The sequence below is a fragment of the Bubalus kerabau genome, chromosome 1 (assembly GCF_029407905.1).
Source record: "Bubalus kerabau isolate K-KA32 ecotype Philippines breed swamp buffalo chromosome 1, PCC_UOA_SB_1v2, whole genome shotgun sequence".
Lineage (NCBI taxonomy): Eukaryota > Metazoa > Chordata > Mammalia > Artiodactyla > Bovidae > Bubalus > Bubalus kerabau.
Genome location: NC_073624.1, coordinates 46,320,830 through 46,337,502, shown reverse-complemented (window position 1 = coordinate 46,337,502; position 16,673 = coordinate 46,320,830). Strand labels below are relative to the sequence as shown.

At 52.5% G+C, this 16,673-nt stretch overlaps 1 protein-coding gene across 1 annotated transcript in view; it reads right to left on the bottom strand.

Moving 5' to 3' along the window:
* The window catches only part of TMPRSS6 (transmembrane serine protease 6), a 33,209-nt gene extending 31,633 nt beyond the window's left edge, over positions 1-1,576 (bottom strand). Inside the window, exon 1 of the mRNA XM_055566179.1 lies at positions 1,381-1,576. Coding sequence (XP_055422154.1) covers positions 1,381-1,576 — 196 coding nt within the window. The remainder of the gene's footprint in view (positions 1-1,380) is intronic.
* Positions 1,577-16,673: the final 15,097 nt, after the last annotated feature.

Here is a 16,673-nt window from a genome sequence, read left to right as displayed (position 1 = left end):
CTCCAGAAGTCTAACCAGGAGAAATCAGACGCTGTGAAGACAATCGGCAGGTGAGTTCCTGCCCCCCCCACTCCCCCCGCCAGCCCCACTGCCGCAGCTTGGTGCTCTGCAGTTTTCCCTGAAGACTAATTATCCTGCAGCCTAAGGAGGGCTCGGCAGCCCTGTGCTATTTGGGACGCTGGCTTCCTGCCGGTGGTGAAATACACACAGCTTCCACTCTTAGCCTGCATTGCTCGGTTTTGAGCAGAATCACAATCCACCTAGCATCATGGCAAGTGGGTGAGCGTCAGACCCAGGTTTCCTAACAGCTTTGACCCAGGGGCTGGTTCTAGAACACCCCCTACCTCAACTCCCTTTGGAGTCGGGCGTAGGCTGCTCTCCCCAGTGGCTGCTCCAAAGTGGGTCCCCATTCCTTTCAATGAACCTGAAATTCCACCAGGAGATGCAGTCAGTAAGAAAATGGTCTAACTTTTGCAGAGTGCATAATGGGAGATCTCTGATCTCTTGGGCAAAGTGGACTGTCCCTGCTAGGGTTCTGTTGGGTCCCCTCAGCTTGCTCTGTCCTAACACTTGGCAGACTTTATGCTGAGGGCAGGGACTGTCTCCAGAACCTGCACAAGGCTGGTGTATAGGAGGTGGTCAGTACTGAATGAATGAATGAAGGAAGGTTGGACGAATGGACCCAGAATATAGGCTAGTTGCTCCTGGGGCCCCAACAGACTGATTGAGAGCTGTGATACCAGAGATGGAGGGCCTAAATTCAGGACATGCGGAGTCACAGCTGCTCCAGACATTCTTGCCCCCATTTCCCTCTGGGTTGAATTCCAGGTGTGCTCAGGCTGGGGTATAAAGCCATCGGCATGCATGGACACCGCCCTGGACACCTGAGTCCTGGGTGCCCCTCCCCTTCATCCCAACTCATGCTGGGTCCTGGAGACTCAGAGATGATAGAGCCAAGGTCCCCCCGCCCAGAAGAGCTCCCAGGTTGGACTCAAGTGAGCAGAAACACTAATTGGTGTCAGGCACCACCAGCACCACTGGGCCTCCTCCAACTGAGCCAGCTGGCTCCAAGCCCAGGGGCAACCCAGGAGGGCTGCGGGCAAAGGAGGCAATGCTTACACTCCTTCAGCTTGTCAGTTTACAAGAACTGGAAGAGCACTTCTTCCTCAGCTGCTGGGAGTTAGGGGCACTTGGCCCCAGAAAGGATCTTGCACTACCATCTTATATGACAGGAAGGGAGACTCCAAGATAAGTGCATGTCCAAGTCACACAGTGACTTTCCAGGTGTTGCTGAGCCTGGAATCCTGGTCTGTCCTGCTGTGCCCCTTCGACCACCCTAAGTCCTCCCCATGTGCCTCTCCCAGGGGCCCATGTGGTTACCTAGGAAATACCAGAGCAGGACCCCCACTGAAGCCAACATGACCAGAGCCAGCCACAGGGGAGCCAGGCGGAGGTAGTCTCGGACTTTTCTCTTCGCAACCTTGGGGGCCTTGAACATCCCTTCCGGCTCTGCCTCTTCGCCATCACCTCCATCACCCTGCCCGCCAGCCGCTTGGGGGGCCTTGGCCATGGGCATCCTGGCAAGGAAACAGACCAGGGTTGGACACAGCCTGGCATTTGCAACGGAGCCTTTGCTGAATGCCAGCCTTGCAAAGAAGTAAGACAGCACCTCTGCCTTTTGGAGGAGCAGGATCATCATGCCAGGTACCAGTAATTGAAAGTGGGCCCTGAGCCAGCTCCCAAAGGCGGGAAGCACGCCTCAGAATGGCCCACCCCGGGTGGCCAGCTGGAACCCCTACATTTGCATCTGGTGTCAGAGGAGAGAAGGACGTTTCACTACCTAAACCCCACCCCAAGGCTGTACCCTCAGATGGAACTGGGGTGCATACATGGCATAAATGTTTCTATAAAACAATTCCTCCTGCCTTCAGGATTTTCTAGCCTTGGCTTCTCTTCCATTCAGGGGATGCTTTTTCCTTGCTCCTCGTTCTCAACAGCAAAGCTTTCCACAACATTAATGCAATTCATTTACTTGGCCCTCCCTGCCTAGAAGCCCTGAGTCAGCTCTGTGTTGAGCCAGGGACTGCCCTCCAAGGAGCACCAGCCTTCTTGTGTCCCCACTGTCCAAAGTATCTTAGGGGCAGAGGAAGGAGATAAAAACTAATATTCATGTAGTGTCTGCACAAGACAGTTCATAGATATCACTCCCTTTAATCCTCTGATCTCTGGGATGTGAAGACCATTGTCCCCATGTATTCCTCTTCCTCAGGTCCTCTCTGTGTATTCACTCTACCTGTATTTTTTTGCTTAACTTCCAAATGCCTTTCAAGGTTCTGCACCCATTGAACAGAGGAGGAGACTGAGAGCTAGAATGTTTTAGCAACAACTCAGTCCAGGGATTTCCTAGCCTCCTTTTTATCAATGCAATATGAATGTCTGGTGCTGGCAACCAGCCCCATTTTGCAGATGGAAAAACTGAAGCCCAGAGTGGCTAAGCCAGTCACAAAAGGTTACGTAGCAGATAAGTGGGGTGTCTGACTCCAAGCCCTGGTGTCTGACTCCCTGATCTTTCCGCTACTCTGGGCCACTTCCTGGAAATGAGGTGTTAAATAACAAATCATGATGAAATAATACCTGAATGTCACCCCTCTGTGCCCCAGGCCTGCAGCTGTCTCCCCTTCTAGACCCTCCGGGAAACTGCTGAGAGCTATTTGGCTTCTTGGGCAGGTTTTCCACAGTCCAGAGAGGGCCCTTCACTTGCCCACCCACCAGCAGAGCAAGGATTCCACACCTCTGAGAAATTAGCCTCTTCTTCCCATAACCCAAATGCCATTGTACCTTTAAAATACATCCCCAGGGGTGTGTGTGTGTGTGGCGGAGGGGTCCTTTGGGCTGTGTCTTGGGTTTTCACACAAAGGGTTTCTGAAAACAGGGCTCATTTGTGATGCTTGAAGTTTCTCAGCCAAGGATGTCTGGCTCCAGGCACATGGATCTCTTAACTGGCCTCCATGAATGCAAGGAAAGGAGGCGACTGCTGGTCATTCTCAACTGGGTATAGGACTCCCCTCCACCAGAGGACTTCTTACACACGGGGCAGGCCCTGCTGGCTTTCATGGGCCAGGACCATGGATGGTAAAGATCCTGAAACCAGTGGACAGCCCTGCCCACTGCTCAGAGTGTCCAAGGCCCCCCAGGTGAAAGTGGCTGCCCCCACGAGCTTAGTGGGGTGGCTAGAGCCAGGAGAGCCCTGTGATGGGCCAGTTCCTTCCCTCTCTCGGCCCCAAGTCCACTCTCTCTGCCAGAAAGCCACATCCCTATTTTACTGAGTCTAGATCACCAAGGACCTACTGGGGACTCGGAAAGCATAGAGATGACCATGACTGACATTTATTTTAATTGTTTTTTTCTGGTGTTTTAGTGATTTCCCTGGTGGCTCAGACAATAAAGAATCCATCTGCCCATGCAGAAGAGGCAGGTTCAATCCCTGGATTGGGAAGATGCCCTGGAGAACGAAATGGCAACCCACTTCTTGCCTGGAAAATTCCATGGATAGAAGAGCCTGGTGGGCTACAGTCCATGGGGTTGCAAAGAGGCAGACAGGACTGAGTGACTAACACTCACTTTCCAGTGTTTTATAAGCACTATCTCGTGTAAGCCTTCTGCGGACTCTTGGGGGACAGGGTCTGTTATTATCCATCCCCATTTTACAGATGAGAAAGTTGAGGCACAGAGAGATTGAAGAACTTGACTGAGATCCTACAGTTGGTTATCGGCAGAGTCAGGCTGCAAACCCATGCTATTTGTCTCCAGGATAATGCCCTCACCACCATGCTTTACTGCCTCACACATCATCAGGGTACAAGGGGAAACTGAGGCTCAGAGAAGGTCATCGATCTGATAGAGGAGGCACAGAGGTGAGTAGTCACAGGCAGGATGTTCAGTAGGCACCCTCTTCCTCCCCCCATACCCCAAGCACTGCCTTCACTCCCTGGGTTTTGCCTCCTTCATAAATGACGCTTACATTCGTCTGGGGGAACTCTGAGTATCACAGAAAATCCCCTGTGTGAGACCCAAGATCTGACACAGCCCAAATTGGTGGGGTAGGTGAGGAATACACCTGGGCTCCCTATCACCTCCCACCCAGACTCCCAGGGCAGCCTCCTAATGCCCTCTCTGCCTCCCATCTCTGCCTCGAGCACATCTTCCATGTTGTCAGCAGAGAGCTCTCCCTGCCCACCTCCAACTATTCACCTGCTCAGAGTCCTCTCAAGGCCCCCAGCCACCTCCAAACCCCTAGCTGAGGCACCCAAGGCCCTCCATGGCCAGGCTGCTGCCTTCACCCCCATAGCCCTCCTTTCGTCACACACATCACCCTGCAGGTCCACAAGGTGTGCCTCTGTACTGTCACACCCTCTGCCTAAAGGATGATGGGACCCCTAAATGCCAGCTCCAGGGTCACCTGCCCAGTGATGGGGCCCAAGGCCTTGGAGAGTAAGCCACTCTCTCCCCTAGGCAGCCCTTGGTCAAGATCAGCAATCTGCCTGGGTTTCGGATTCGTTTCCTCTTCTCTACAAGAAAGACATGTCTGTGTCTTATCCACTTCTGGATCCCTATAGAACCCAGCACAGGGCCTGCCACTTGAATGAATAGTTCATAAAAGAATGGGTGAGCAAAAACTGAATTAAATTTTTAAAAAATAAAACTTAAAAAAAAAAGACTGTGAGTAGAGCCCCAGTTATCTAGACTCCCGTTGCAGTGCTCGTTCACATCTTGCTGCCTCTGGGAAGCAGGACGTGTAGAGGCGTGGAGCTGGGTCACGGAGGTGGTGCCAGTTTCTGGGGTCCAGGATTCAGTTATCAGGCCCCCCTATATGTTTATTGAGCACCTGCTTGGCGTCAGGCTCTGTGCTGGGCACGGGGGTCACACTGGTGAATATAAGAGACCTCATTCCCAGCCTCTTGGGGCTGACAGTCCAGCAGGAGGTGGACAATTGTGACAATTGACAATTGTGACGATGACCCCAGCCTCCTGTCTTTTACTGTTATTATATGGTGACTCTTACATTGCTTTTAGGATCCAGTCACCAGAAAAGTCTGTGGCTCTATCTTCCAACTGCTCCCAGGACCCAACCCCTTCTTGGCACCTCTGTGGCTCCCACCACCATCCAGGTCAATATCATCTATCACTTTGGCTCCTACACCAGCCAGTCATCTGGCCACCTTCACTAGCCAATTCCCACACAACCATCAGAGTGGTCTTTACCACGCATCCTGCTCGCAAGCCCCACCTAGAACAGAGCCCACAGCCCTTGTCACAGCCCACCAGGGCCTCCGTGACATGGCCCTTGTGTACCTTTCTGAAACACACACAGCTCCTGGCTGGATCTGCACCAGATAGAGTACAGGCTACCTCAGGGCCTTTGCACTTGCTGTTCCCTCTGCCAGAAATGCTTTTCCTTCAGTCTTACCTCATGACCTGCTCCTTTACCTCCTTCAAGTCTTTGCTCAAATGTTACTTCTTCACTGAGACCTTCCCTGACTGCTCCTCTCTCTTGGCTTCATCTTTCTTTATAGCTCTTTTCAGGACTGAAATTGCCTGATATGCTTCTGTATCCTTGCTCAGTCTCCTCCCTGGCTGTACTGGAGTAGGGGCTTTATTCTATTTGCTCTGCATACCCTGCTCAGAGAGCAGAACATGGCTCCTTCCTGTGCAGCCAGGGTGCTGGGTGCACGTGTGGCCTGGCCAACTCTTTCTGCCTCCTTCCGCCCCTCTCCCACTTTACGCTTGTTGCATCCTAATGACATTGGGCTTCCCCGTGATTGATTCTGAAAATGAAGATGGTAAAAAGCTTTTCCAGATCTAGGGTTCTTAGCTAGCTCTGGGTGAAGAGCTTCACAGGACTGTGTATTAAACCCTGAAAGTTCTTGCTCACCACCTGGCTTTCTTCCTTCTGTCTGGGCTGCCCATCTCCTGACCTGGCCCCTTCACACCTCCGCTCAGCTCTTACAGGCTCCTGCAGCTCTCCCAGAGTGCCCTGGAGGGGCGGCTGCTCCTCTGAAGCATCCTGAGCTTCTCCCATCAATGCACAGTTCATCTTGGGGCATTCTCTGTGTCCCCCTTGATGGTGAGCCCCTGGAAGGAGGGACTGGGTGTACTCCAACTGCCACAGGGTCTGGGGCTTCTCCCCTGAACCTAGACACCAGCCTGGAACCTGCTCCTCACTCCCTCCATCCCTTCTGGTCATTGCAGGTCCTCAGTCTGCCCACGGGAGGCTGAGCTCGCTGGAGCCGGACGATTGCTCCTCCTGTGTGCCAGCCCGTGCTGGACACTGACACAATCAAGTTCTATTTCTGCCTCCAGCAGCCTTGTTTTCTCTACTTAATGGTTAGGGAAACCAAAGTACCTATATATAGAGAAAAGAACTTACTCGGGTCACTCCACCAGGGTAGACAGAGCAGAACGGGGCAAGGATTCTGATCTAGGACCTACTGGGGAGGCCATTCGGGCCTAGAGTTCACCCCCACCACAAGCTGCGCTGACTGAGTCCCCAAGTGTAGGGGAAGGGGTGAAAGTCCCTTCCACACACTCCCAAACTCACACACAGATGTACACCAACAGAAACAGGCTGAAGTACATGCACAGCTATCTGTGATATACAAATGGCTAGGTACATGCTTGTGTACACACATGCACACACACACAGAGCTACATTCAGCTCTGAGCTTGCCGCCTGTTTAGTGCACTGGGGAGCTCTGGGCCTGTCTCCCGTACCAGAAACCCCAGGTGGAGTACCTGAATATGGAGGGGGCAGTTTGTCCAACCCAGAATGAGAGTGGGGTCTTCAGCCTGGCAAACCTGGCCTCTCCCCTGCCCTGTGCCTGCCTCAGAGTCCACCAACCACAGCTGAGCCCTGGGCCTCCCAGACCCCAGAACCTGTAGCCCTTCCACTGCCCTGTGCCTCTTCCCAGCTCTACGGTCTCCTCACCTTCAGCTCACCCGGTCACTCTCTGGCCCATGAGGCCCAGCAGACCAGGTCTCAGAGCAGGGAAGTTGGCTGCTGCCCCAGGGAACCAGGCCCGACTCTCCAGGTGGACACTGTCACCGGGTCATTCCTAGGTCCTGATCTCCTGTCTTGGAGGTCCCTGCTTACCTTTGGGAATGGCGGGTGGGTGCCAGGCCTGCACAGGCCTCAGAGCCTCTGTTTGTCCAGGCCAACGTCTCCCCACCCCCACCCAGCCAGCCTGGGATCAATGACCCACAGCCATGGCCGGGGTGTCTGGCCCTTGTCCCCTGTGGCCTGTGGCCCCAGGCTCCATGGGCTTCCTGCTGGGTGGGGGACAGCACTGTGACTGAGCCCAGGTAAACAGACCGGAGGCAGCCCAGGAGGCAGGAGGCAAGCAGCGCCCCGCCCCGCCTCACCCCGCCCGTGGGCACCCGGGGAGGCTGGCAGGCAGGTGCAGGAGATCCGAGCTCTCCCTCGAGGCCCGTTGCCTGGTGATGTTCCTGCCTGGCTACAGCCCCTGGTCCCCTGGAACATGAGGTCGGGGTGGCTGAGGACTGGGGGCTGGGCAGGGTCCCGGGCAGTGCGAGCAGGGGCTCACGCGGGTCTCCTTACCTGGACAGGTGAGAACCAGAGGAGTCAGAGGCTCCAAGAGAGCAAAGGAGGTAGGGCCCATGTGCTCTGGGGACGGGAGGGGAGAAGGTGGAGTGGGGGTGGGGTAGGATGCTATTTTCTGTTTAGCTGGAAATTATTTGAATTGCAGCCTGATTCTGGAGAGCTGTACTGTCCACTTTGGTGGCCTCTGGGCACATGTGGCTCTTGACCGCCCTGGAACATGGCCAGTCTGAACTGAGATGTGCTGCATGGGTAAGATACACACCAGGTACTGAAGACTGAGTGCAAAGAAAATAAAATAGCTGAAGAAGAATTTTTTAGGTTCATCACATGTTGAAATGATAACTTAGCAATATGCGGTTAATAAAATATATTATTAAAATTCATCTCACCTGCTTAATTTTACATTTTTTAATATGACTATAAGAACATTGGAATCACAAGTGTGGTAGTGAATGGAATGCAGCAGAGATGGTGGTTGGATGTGGCCATGCTCCAAAGCACTTGTTGGGAACCAGGGTTTTCTGGGTGTGTACAGGCTGCTGGCTACCTCCAGGCAGGAGAAGGACTGGCTTGGGCTCCAGCAGAGAGCACATGGAGGGGCTGGTTAGGGATTCTGGGTTGGGAATACCTTCCCTCACTTCTCCTATTCTTTAACCCTGCCCGAGTCCTAACCCTGACCTCAGCCTTGACTCCCCTCCATCGCCCCCAGCCCCAGGGCAATTTTCCTTCCTCCCTCCAGTCTCCCCTCCTGCTAGGCCCTGGTACCCCCCTCCCCAAAAACGTTCCAAGAGAGAGGCACTTAGGATGGGAGCAAGGAGCATTGGGGTGTAGACAGAGACACCCCAAGCCCTGCCTCTGTCCTTCTCCAAAGTAGCCCGGGTCCCTGGATGAGGCAGGCTGGTAATGGGAGTCTTTTTTTTTTAATTGGAGTATAGTTGCTTTACAATGCTGTGTTTCCACTGTTCAGCAAATGAGTCAGCTATACATATACATATATCGTCTCTTTTTTGGATTTCCTTCCCATTTAAGTCACTGCAGAGCACTGAGTAGAGTTCCCTGTGCTATAGTCGGTTCTCATTATTACCGCTTCTATGAAAAGTGAAAGTGAAAGATGCTCAGTTGTGTCCAACTCTTTGGGACCCCATTGACTATACAGTCCATGGAATTCTCCAGGCCAGAATACTGGAGTCGGTAGCTGTTCCCTTCTCCAGGGTATCTTCCCAACCCAGGGATTGAACCCAGGTTTCACCACATTGCAGGCAGATTCTTTACCAGCTGAGCCACCAGGGAAGCCCAAGAGTACTGGAGTCTGTAGCCTATCCCTTCACCAGCAGATCTTCCCAACCCAGGAATCTAACTGGGGTCTCCTGCATTGCAAGCAGATTCTTTACCAGCTGAGCTACCAGGGAATCCCTATCTCTTCTATACATAGTATGAATAGTGTATATATGTCAATCCCAATCTCTCGGTTCATCCTACCACCACCCCCTTCTCCCTGGGAGCTGGAGAGTCTTTGAAAAGCAGATCTTGTGCAATCAGTCCTCTGTACTTGTCGGCACCCAGCCATCGATTGGTCACAGCCTGGGGGGAGGGGCTGACTTGGGGGGGGCAGCAAAGTGCCAAGGAAGATGTTTGAAAGCAGGGGCAGCATGCCAACTCCCCAAGAGCTCAGAGAACTGTGGGCTGGGGCCACCCACCACTGAGACAGGCTTCCCTCTGTCAACTGACGGACTTCCCTGGTGGTCCAGTGGTTAAGACTCCACACTCTTAGTGTAGGAGGTGCAGGTTCGATCCCTGGTCAGGGAAGATCCCTCGTGCCTCATAGTGCAGTCAAAGAAAGAAAGAAACTTTGATTAAACCTCTGTCAATGGGGCAACAGTGTGCCCCTCGTCACTGAGGCAGCGAGACACAGCCACAAACAAGGGGCAAAGGCCTTGCTGTTCCCTGGGAATCTGCATTTCACACTAACACTGGGTCCCTGGGTCCCCTTGGTCTCCAGGGGCAGAGAAGCTACCCGGAGTCCTGGCCCGTGAGGCTTGGAGGCCACGGGGCACAGCAGGGTGGACTCAGCAGGACAAGGAGAGACAGGCTTCAGCATGTGCACCACGCTCAGGCGGCAAAGATCCAGCTGGAGAACAGAGGACCTGGCCCGAATCTCAGAGCCTCCACCAGCTGTGACCTGGCAAGACATGCCACCTCCCCGCGCTGCCACCTTGTCACCTGTGGAATGGGGACAACAAAGCTGGGTTGTTGAAGGCAGAAAGAAGAAACTGGATGTGAATGGCAGATTCTGTGCCTGGTGCACAGGAAGCTCTTAAAAAACATCAGCTACCTTTTGTTTTATTATTATTATTCTTTTGGCCATGCCATGTAGCACACGGATTCTTAGTTTCCCAGTCAGGGATTGAATCTGTGGTCCCTGTATTGGGAGCACAGAGTCTTAATCACTGGACCACCAGGGATATCCCTGGCTGCCTTTCTTTTAATCCAAGGTTAGGGAGGAGTCAGGGGCAGGGGCAGGCAGCCACATGCTCCCTCACCCTGCATCGCAGCCTTGTGATAAGGGCCCTCCAGGTCCTGATCAGCACTGTGGGGAATACTGACTGTGGGCCAGACCCTACCCCTAGCACTTCTTGGATTACTTAACTTACTTCTTACAACCACCCTTTAGTCGATATCATTTTTAGCCCTAGTTTGCAGAAACTGAGGCCCTGGTGAAATCTGAACTCACAACTCCTAGTTTATTTAATCACACAGACATACATTAAGTGCCTACGAAGGGTCAGGCTGTCCTGGGTGCTGGGAAAGGGACGTGGAGAAGACACATCTGACGTCTTTTCAACAGAGCAGGACGTTATGAAAAGCCCTTGGGTGGAAAGGAAAACAGGTGGATGTTAGCATTCCTCTTCACAAGACATTCTGAAGATGAGCTGATGCTCTGAGGCGGAGGCCTGGGGCAGCGAGTCACAACCCTGACCTCAGCCGTCTGTGCCTGCCAGCCGAACAGGTGCTGCCTGACTTTCTGGAAGCACAGAGAAGGTGCCTGTGATGTGTTGAACTGTGAACCCCCAATTCATACATGGGACCCCCAGTAGCTCTAGACGTGACCTTATTTACAAATAGAGTAGTCACAAATGTAATGAGTTAAGATGACAATCGCACTGGAGAAGGGCGGGTCCCTAATCAAATATGACTAATGGGTTTATGAAAGGGGGAAATTTGGAGACAGATACACAGGGAGAATTCCATGTGAACATGAAGGCGGAGATCGGGGTGATGTTTCTACTGGCCGAGGTAAGCCAAAAGATCACTAGCAAACTACCAGAGAGCAGGGAAGAGGCACGGAATGGATTCTCCCTCACAGTTGCAGAAAGAACCAAGCCTGTTAAGAGCCCTGATCTTGGACCTCTCACCTCCAGAACCGTGAGACATTACATTGCCATTGTTTAAGTTGCTCAGTTTTAGGACTTCCTGGTGGTCCAGTGGTTCCACTGAGCTTCCATTGCAGGGTCACAAATTTGATCCCAGGTTGGGAAACTAAGATCCCACATGCCATGGAGCATGGCCAAAAAATTGCTGCTCAGTTTGGGGTACTTTGTTACACAGCCCATTAAGCAAACTAACAGAAGGCGCTGGACAAATGCCATGGCAACCATGTCTGTGCTGTGTGAACACAGCAGGTGCTCACGACTGGCCACCAAAGAGGCTGAAGAGCCAAATATCTGCATTTTTAATGATGTCTTGAGCTCAGTCACATTGGAGGAGGCTGGGGAAGCTGACCGTATCTGAACTTAGGAAAGCCCCACAGCGAGGACTTCAACAGCCCAGAGGCAAATTGTGTCACAACACGCCTCTGAAATCATCCCTGCCCTACTCTCCCCACCCCTAGGCTGTGAGCCCCATGAAGACAAAGGGTTTTTCTGTCTTGTCCCATCTAGGATCCCAGCCTAGAACAGTGCCTGGCAAACAGGACAAGCCAACATTTGTTGAGTGAACAAGTAATGGTTCCTGTCTAATCCATGGATGGTAACCTCGTATTTTGAGTTTTGCCCCCCAGCTGGAGCCCCAGTGATGCCTCAGGTTCAGGCTTGGGAGTGGGACTGCATGTCTCCACTCAGCAGCAGAAGAGACCGAGATCCTGAGAGAAGAGGTTGCCCCCCCACCACCCTCCCCGCACCAGGACGCACAGCCTAGGGCAGGTGGAACCAATCTCTTTGATGGAAGGTATATCAGTTTCCTCGGTGGTCGTAACAAATTGGCTTAAACTGGATGACTTAAAATGACAGGGATATATTGTCTCATAATTCTGGAGGGGAGTCCACAATCCCACATCAGTTCATTCTCTCTCTGAAGGAAGAAAGAACCCTCCCTTGCTTCTTCCTAGCTTCTGGTTGTCACCAGCAATCCTTGTCATTTCTCAGCTTGGAGAAGCATCACTCTGGTCTCTACCTTTATGGTCACGTGTTCTCTTCTTTGTATGTCTATGTCTATGGGTCCAAATCCCTTCTTGGTATAAGGACACCAGTTAGAGAGGATTTAGGGCCCCTCTAACCCAGGATGACCTCATGGTTGCCGGCTTACATCTGCAAAGACCGTGTGTCCCAGATTCCTGGTGGACATGGGTTCTGTGGACACTGTTCAGTCCAGCACACAGACTGACTGTCTCAGGGGGATGAGGCTGGGAGACATAAGAGTGCTAACCTTCCTGGTCAGCCTGTCTTGTGGGTTAGCAAGTCTCAGAGCTCAAGAAGGCTAGTGAGAGTAGAGCTGGGATATCCCTGGGGAAGGTTTCTGACTGGCTAAGCCGGCTCTGACACCCTCTGAGGAAGCACAGGGCTCACAGTTAAGGGCTGCGGTGAGGGGTGAAGGGCGGGCTCCAGGTGCCCCCGACAGATGCTGTCTAGACAGTGTCTGGAAAGAGGAGGCTCTTCTAGCCAAGGTGGTGTGTAATTGTTTCCCGGGACTGTCCTAACACGGAACCACCAGCGGGGTGGCTTAAAACAATAGAAACTCTTTCTCTCATAGATCTGGAGGCGTCAAGTCCAGGATAAAGGTACCCACAGGTGCACACTCTCTTGCAAGCTCTAAGGGAAGCTCCTTCCTGCCTCTCCCAGCTTTGGTGGCTGCTGGTACCCTTGCTTGGGTCGCGGCAGAGTGACTTCAACCTCTGCCTCCTTTGCCGCATGGTCTTCTCCCTGAGAACAGTGTCTCTTCTCTTCCTTTAAGGACACCCGTCATGTTGGATACAGGACACGTAGCGACCTCATCTATTCACAAGTGCAAAAATTCCTAGATCTGAATAAGGTCACATCCAGAGCTACTAGAGTTTGATATTTTCACATATCTTCTGGGGACACAGACACGATGAAAGGCTGGGAACAGGCTGGTCACTGACATCACCAGGGACTGCTGTTCCAAACATCCATGTTGCCCTGGGTCCTCATGTCACTTCCAAAGCCTGTTTTCTCTCTGAACTCCTAACATCCTCACCCTCTTCCCACACAGACACAGGTCCAACCTGCCCTCTTCTCCTTCCTGCAGGCTCTGGAGCTCCATGGAGGTGAGCAGTGGGGAGGAAACTCCCTGAGATGCACCCATCTTTCCCGTTGCCTCAACCAAACCTTCAGAGGCTGACCAGGCAGGGGTCCCTCTGTTACGTTTGTCCAATGCACCGCACACCTACAGTCGCTAGCTCACTTCTTCTTTAAACAGGTGTCAAGCACCTACACGGTGCTGGCCCCCAGGTCATGGAAACAAGCAAGGCTCAGTGTCTGCCCCTGAGGGATGCAGCCCACCCTGGGAGACAGCAGAACAGGCAAAGACCTCTATCCTCACAACGGCAGATGGAGGACAGGACCCTTGGTAGACTTAGAGATGCTCCTTAGTGCTTCCAGGAAGGGGAATCCATAGAAAGGGGCTGCCGTGGAGCCAAACAGGAACCCTCGCAGGAGTCATCATCTTGGTGGCCTGAGTTCCCTCACCTGCAGAGGGGTTCAAGGTCCTAAGTTCCTCCAGGATCCCCATAGAGGCCCTGAGACTCTGTGACTTTACGCTACTACTAACCAAACACATGGCTGGCCTCATCCCCTAATTTAAAAAATGGCTGCTTGACCCCATTTTGCAGGTGAGAAAGTGGAGCTGAGAAAGCAGGTGTCATTGGCTCTTGGTCACACGGCAGGAAGTGCTGGGGTTCAGACCCAGGAACCCCTGACTTCAGAGCCCTCTGACTTCATCCCCTCTGGGTGTGTGTCCCTCCCCCCCTTGCCACCCCTCTCCTGGCCCCCTCAGCCCTCCTGGACCCTGGCCTTTGGCCTCTGTCTGCCCTGTGAGAACTCACAGGTCTCCAGCCTGCCCTTTCCCAGCCGGGCGGTCAGGGGAGTGGCTTCTGATCAGGGGTTTGAGGTTTGAGAGGCGCTGCCTCAGGCCAGTGGGGACACAGAATGGAAACTCTTTATGCGTCATTCAACCTGGCCTTCTCCACCGTGGGGTCCCAGCAGAAGGGGTTCCAGGCAGGGGGTTGGGGTGAATAGACTACCCAAAGTCACGTGGCATGGCTGAAACAGGGTGGGGGCTGAAACAGGGTTGGGGCTGAAACGCAAATTACCCAAGTTCCCAGCCTGTGCTCTTGTCAGCACTCTGACCCAAATTAAATGTTTAAAAATAAAATCAAAGGGCAATATCATTACTGAGCATTCAAGTTCTTAGGTAGAAAGTTAAAAAAATTTTCCAAGGCACACACACACGTGTGTGTATAGCCTCAAATATTGTTGCAGCCAGAGCTCCTCGCTATAGGCAGTTGAGTTTGAGACTCTGACTCTTGGTCCTCCAGGGGAGCCCTGTTCAAGGTCAAAGGAACAGAAGGCTCTCCAAGGAGCCTCTTTCCTGCTGCCCTTAGAGGCAACCCCAGCACTGGCTCTGGCCTTGAACGGTGCCTCTCTTCTCCTTGAGTCTCCATGTCATCAGGGCAGCTGCTCATGCTGGTGGGGCTGCATGAGGTCCTAATGCCTGTGGGCTCTGTCCCCGACGGCTGTCCTCGTTGGTTTCTGATTTCTATACAAGTCCACGTTCTTGGAACCTCTATGTAACTGCCTCTCCCTCCCCTCACCCCTTCACAGTCTACACATTCACTCAATGAACATCCTGTGGCAGGTGCTGGAATCCAGTGATGAACGGGGCATCCGGGATCAGGGCCTGCAAAGGCTCACAGTGGGACTCAGAGCACAGGGTGGGGAGGATGGAGCACCCAGCTCAGCCAAGGTCTAGAGGAAGCAAACTTTTACAGTAAATCCCAGAAGATGGCTTTCCTTTATTCCTCCCAAGAAGACACATTTTGCTTGGCCTTTTTGTGTTTTAATTTTTTTTTTTTTAAAGTTAGTTTCCAATATTTAAAACTCAGGATACTACTCTCCAGCCTCCCTTAAATGTTTCAAAGATCTGGGTCTGCCTCTCAAGACAGCAACTGTCAGTGGTGGCTCCCCTGAGCAATTTCAACATGACACAGATCCCCACCACTCCTAATTGTTTTCCACTGTCTGGGTTAAAAACACAAGTACTGAAGCCTGAAGCCTGGGTTCAAGTCCTCACTCTGACTCTTATTAGCATAAGACCTGAGTTACAAGTTATTTGGTCTAGTTATGCTTTTGCTCTCTCATATAGAAAATGAGACAATAACTATAAGTGGTGTGAAAACTGAAAGAAAGAACTGATGAGTGGAACTCAGAACAGTGCCTGCACCTACTAAGTACTACTGCATGTTGCTGTCATCATTTTCAGCACTGTTTCTGTGATCTGCCCCCCACAGCTTCCCCCAGCAGCATCTGCATCTGAGTTGGGATCCCAGTGGTAAAGGTTTCGTTGTTAGTCTCCTATTTGCATAAATCACAAGCAACAGACTTCACTGACTTACTCAGCTCCCCGATGGTTGCTTTGACCACTGCAGCTGGAGCTGTCCTGCACCTGTTTTCACTAGAGTCCCTGGACACTTGACCAGGGACACCCTCTCAAATGCTGGAGTTGACCAACACCAAGCCCTGACCCAAGCGATCCCAAGTCCCTGCAATCCAATGTCTACTTTGAACAGTGCCGTGCACACAGTAGGAGCTCAATAAATACATCACAATGAATGGGGATGGGTTGCTTGCAGCAGACTGGGCTACCAATCATGCCACACGAGGTTTATCTAATTAGTATCTCCCCTGGGTACTTAACATTGAGACGGGGGTTGGGGAGGAAAATTGCCAAGGCAAATTTTCTGGGTCATTTTTAGCTGAGTGAGTGGGGACTCCATCCAGAACAGACTGGTTGAGTCAGAAGAGAGCTTTAAGGTTAGACAGACTCCCCTCCCCCTGCACCTTTCACTCCAGTTTACAGTTGAAGAGACTGAACCTCAGAAGGGATGAGTGGCTCAGAGCTGGGACAAATGGGACAGACTGAATGCCCTTGACCCTGGACTTGGCTGGCAGCAGCTCATGTGGATGGATCTGAGAGGCAGGCAGAAGATGCAGATTTCCTTCTGCCTTTCTCACACCTCTGGAATCCCCCCTGTTAGAGACTGATCCCTTGGGGCATTTGCAACCCCTAGGGAGGGTCACACCTTAACCCATTATCCCCCTGAGACTTACCAGGTGCTTGGGGTAGATAGACACTGCAGTGACATCCAGGTCAGCCCTGCCCCAAACAGCAGAGAGCATCTGAGAGGCTGCCCAGCAAGTCAGCTGCCTCCACACTTGCAGCCCTTGGGTTTTCCCTGGTCACAGCCCTGTATCTGTCTGTCCTATCTCCCCGAAGCCAGCTCATCTCTTTTAAATACTTTGTATACACTTGTTTCTTTAATCCTGACAACAGTCCCTGTCCTTCCCTCTGCCTTTTACAGATGAGAACACAGAGGCACACAGAAGTTTAGGCACTTGCCCAAGTTCACAGCTGGGAAGCGGCAGAACCAGGATTTAATCCACACCACCTGGGTCTAGAGTGAGAGCTTTAACCACCAATCCGTGGTCCATAAGGGGCTGTAGGAGGCCTCCAGGCAGGCTGGACTGTGTTTCGTCCACTGCTG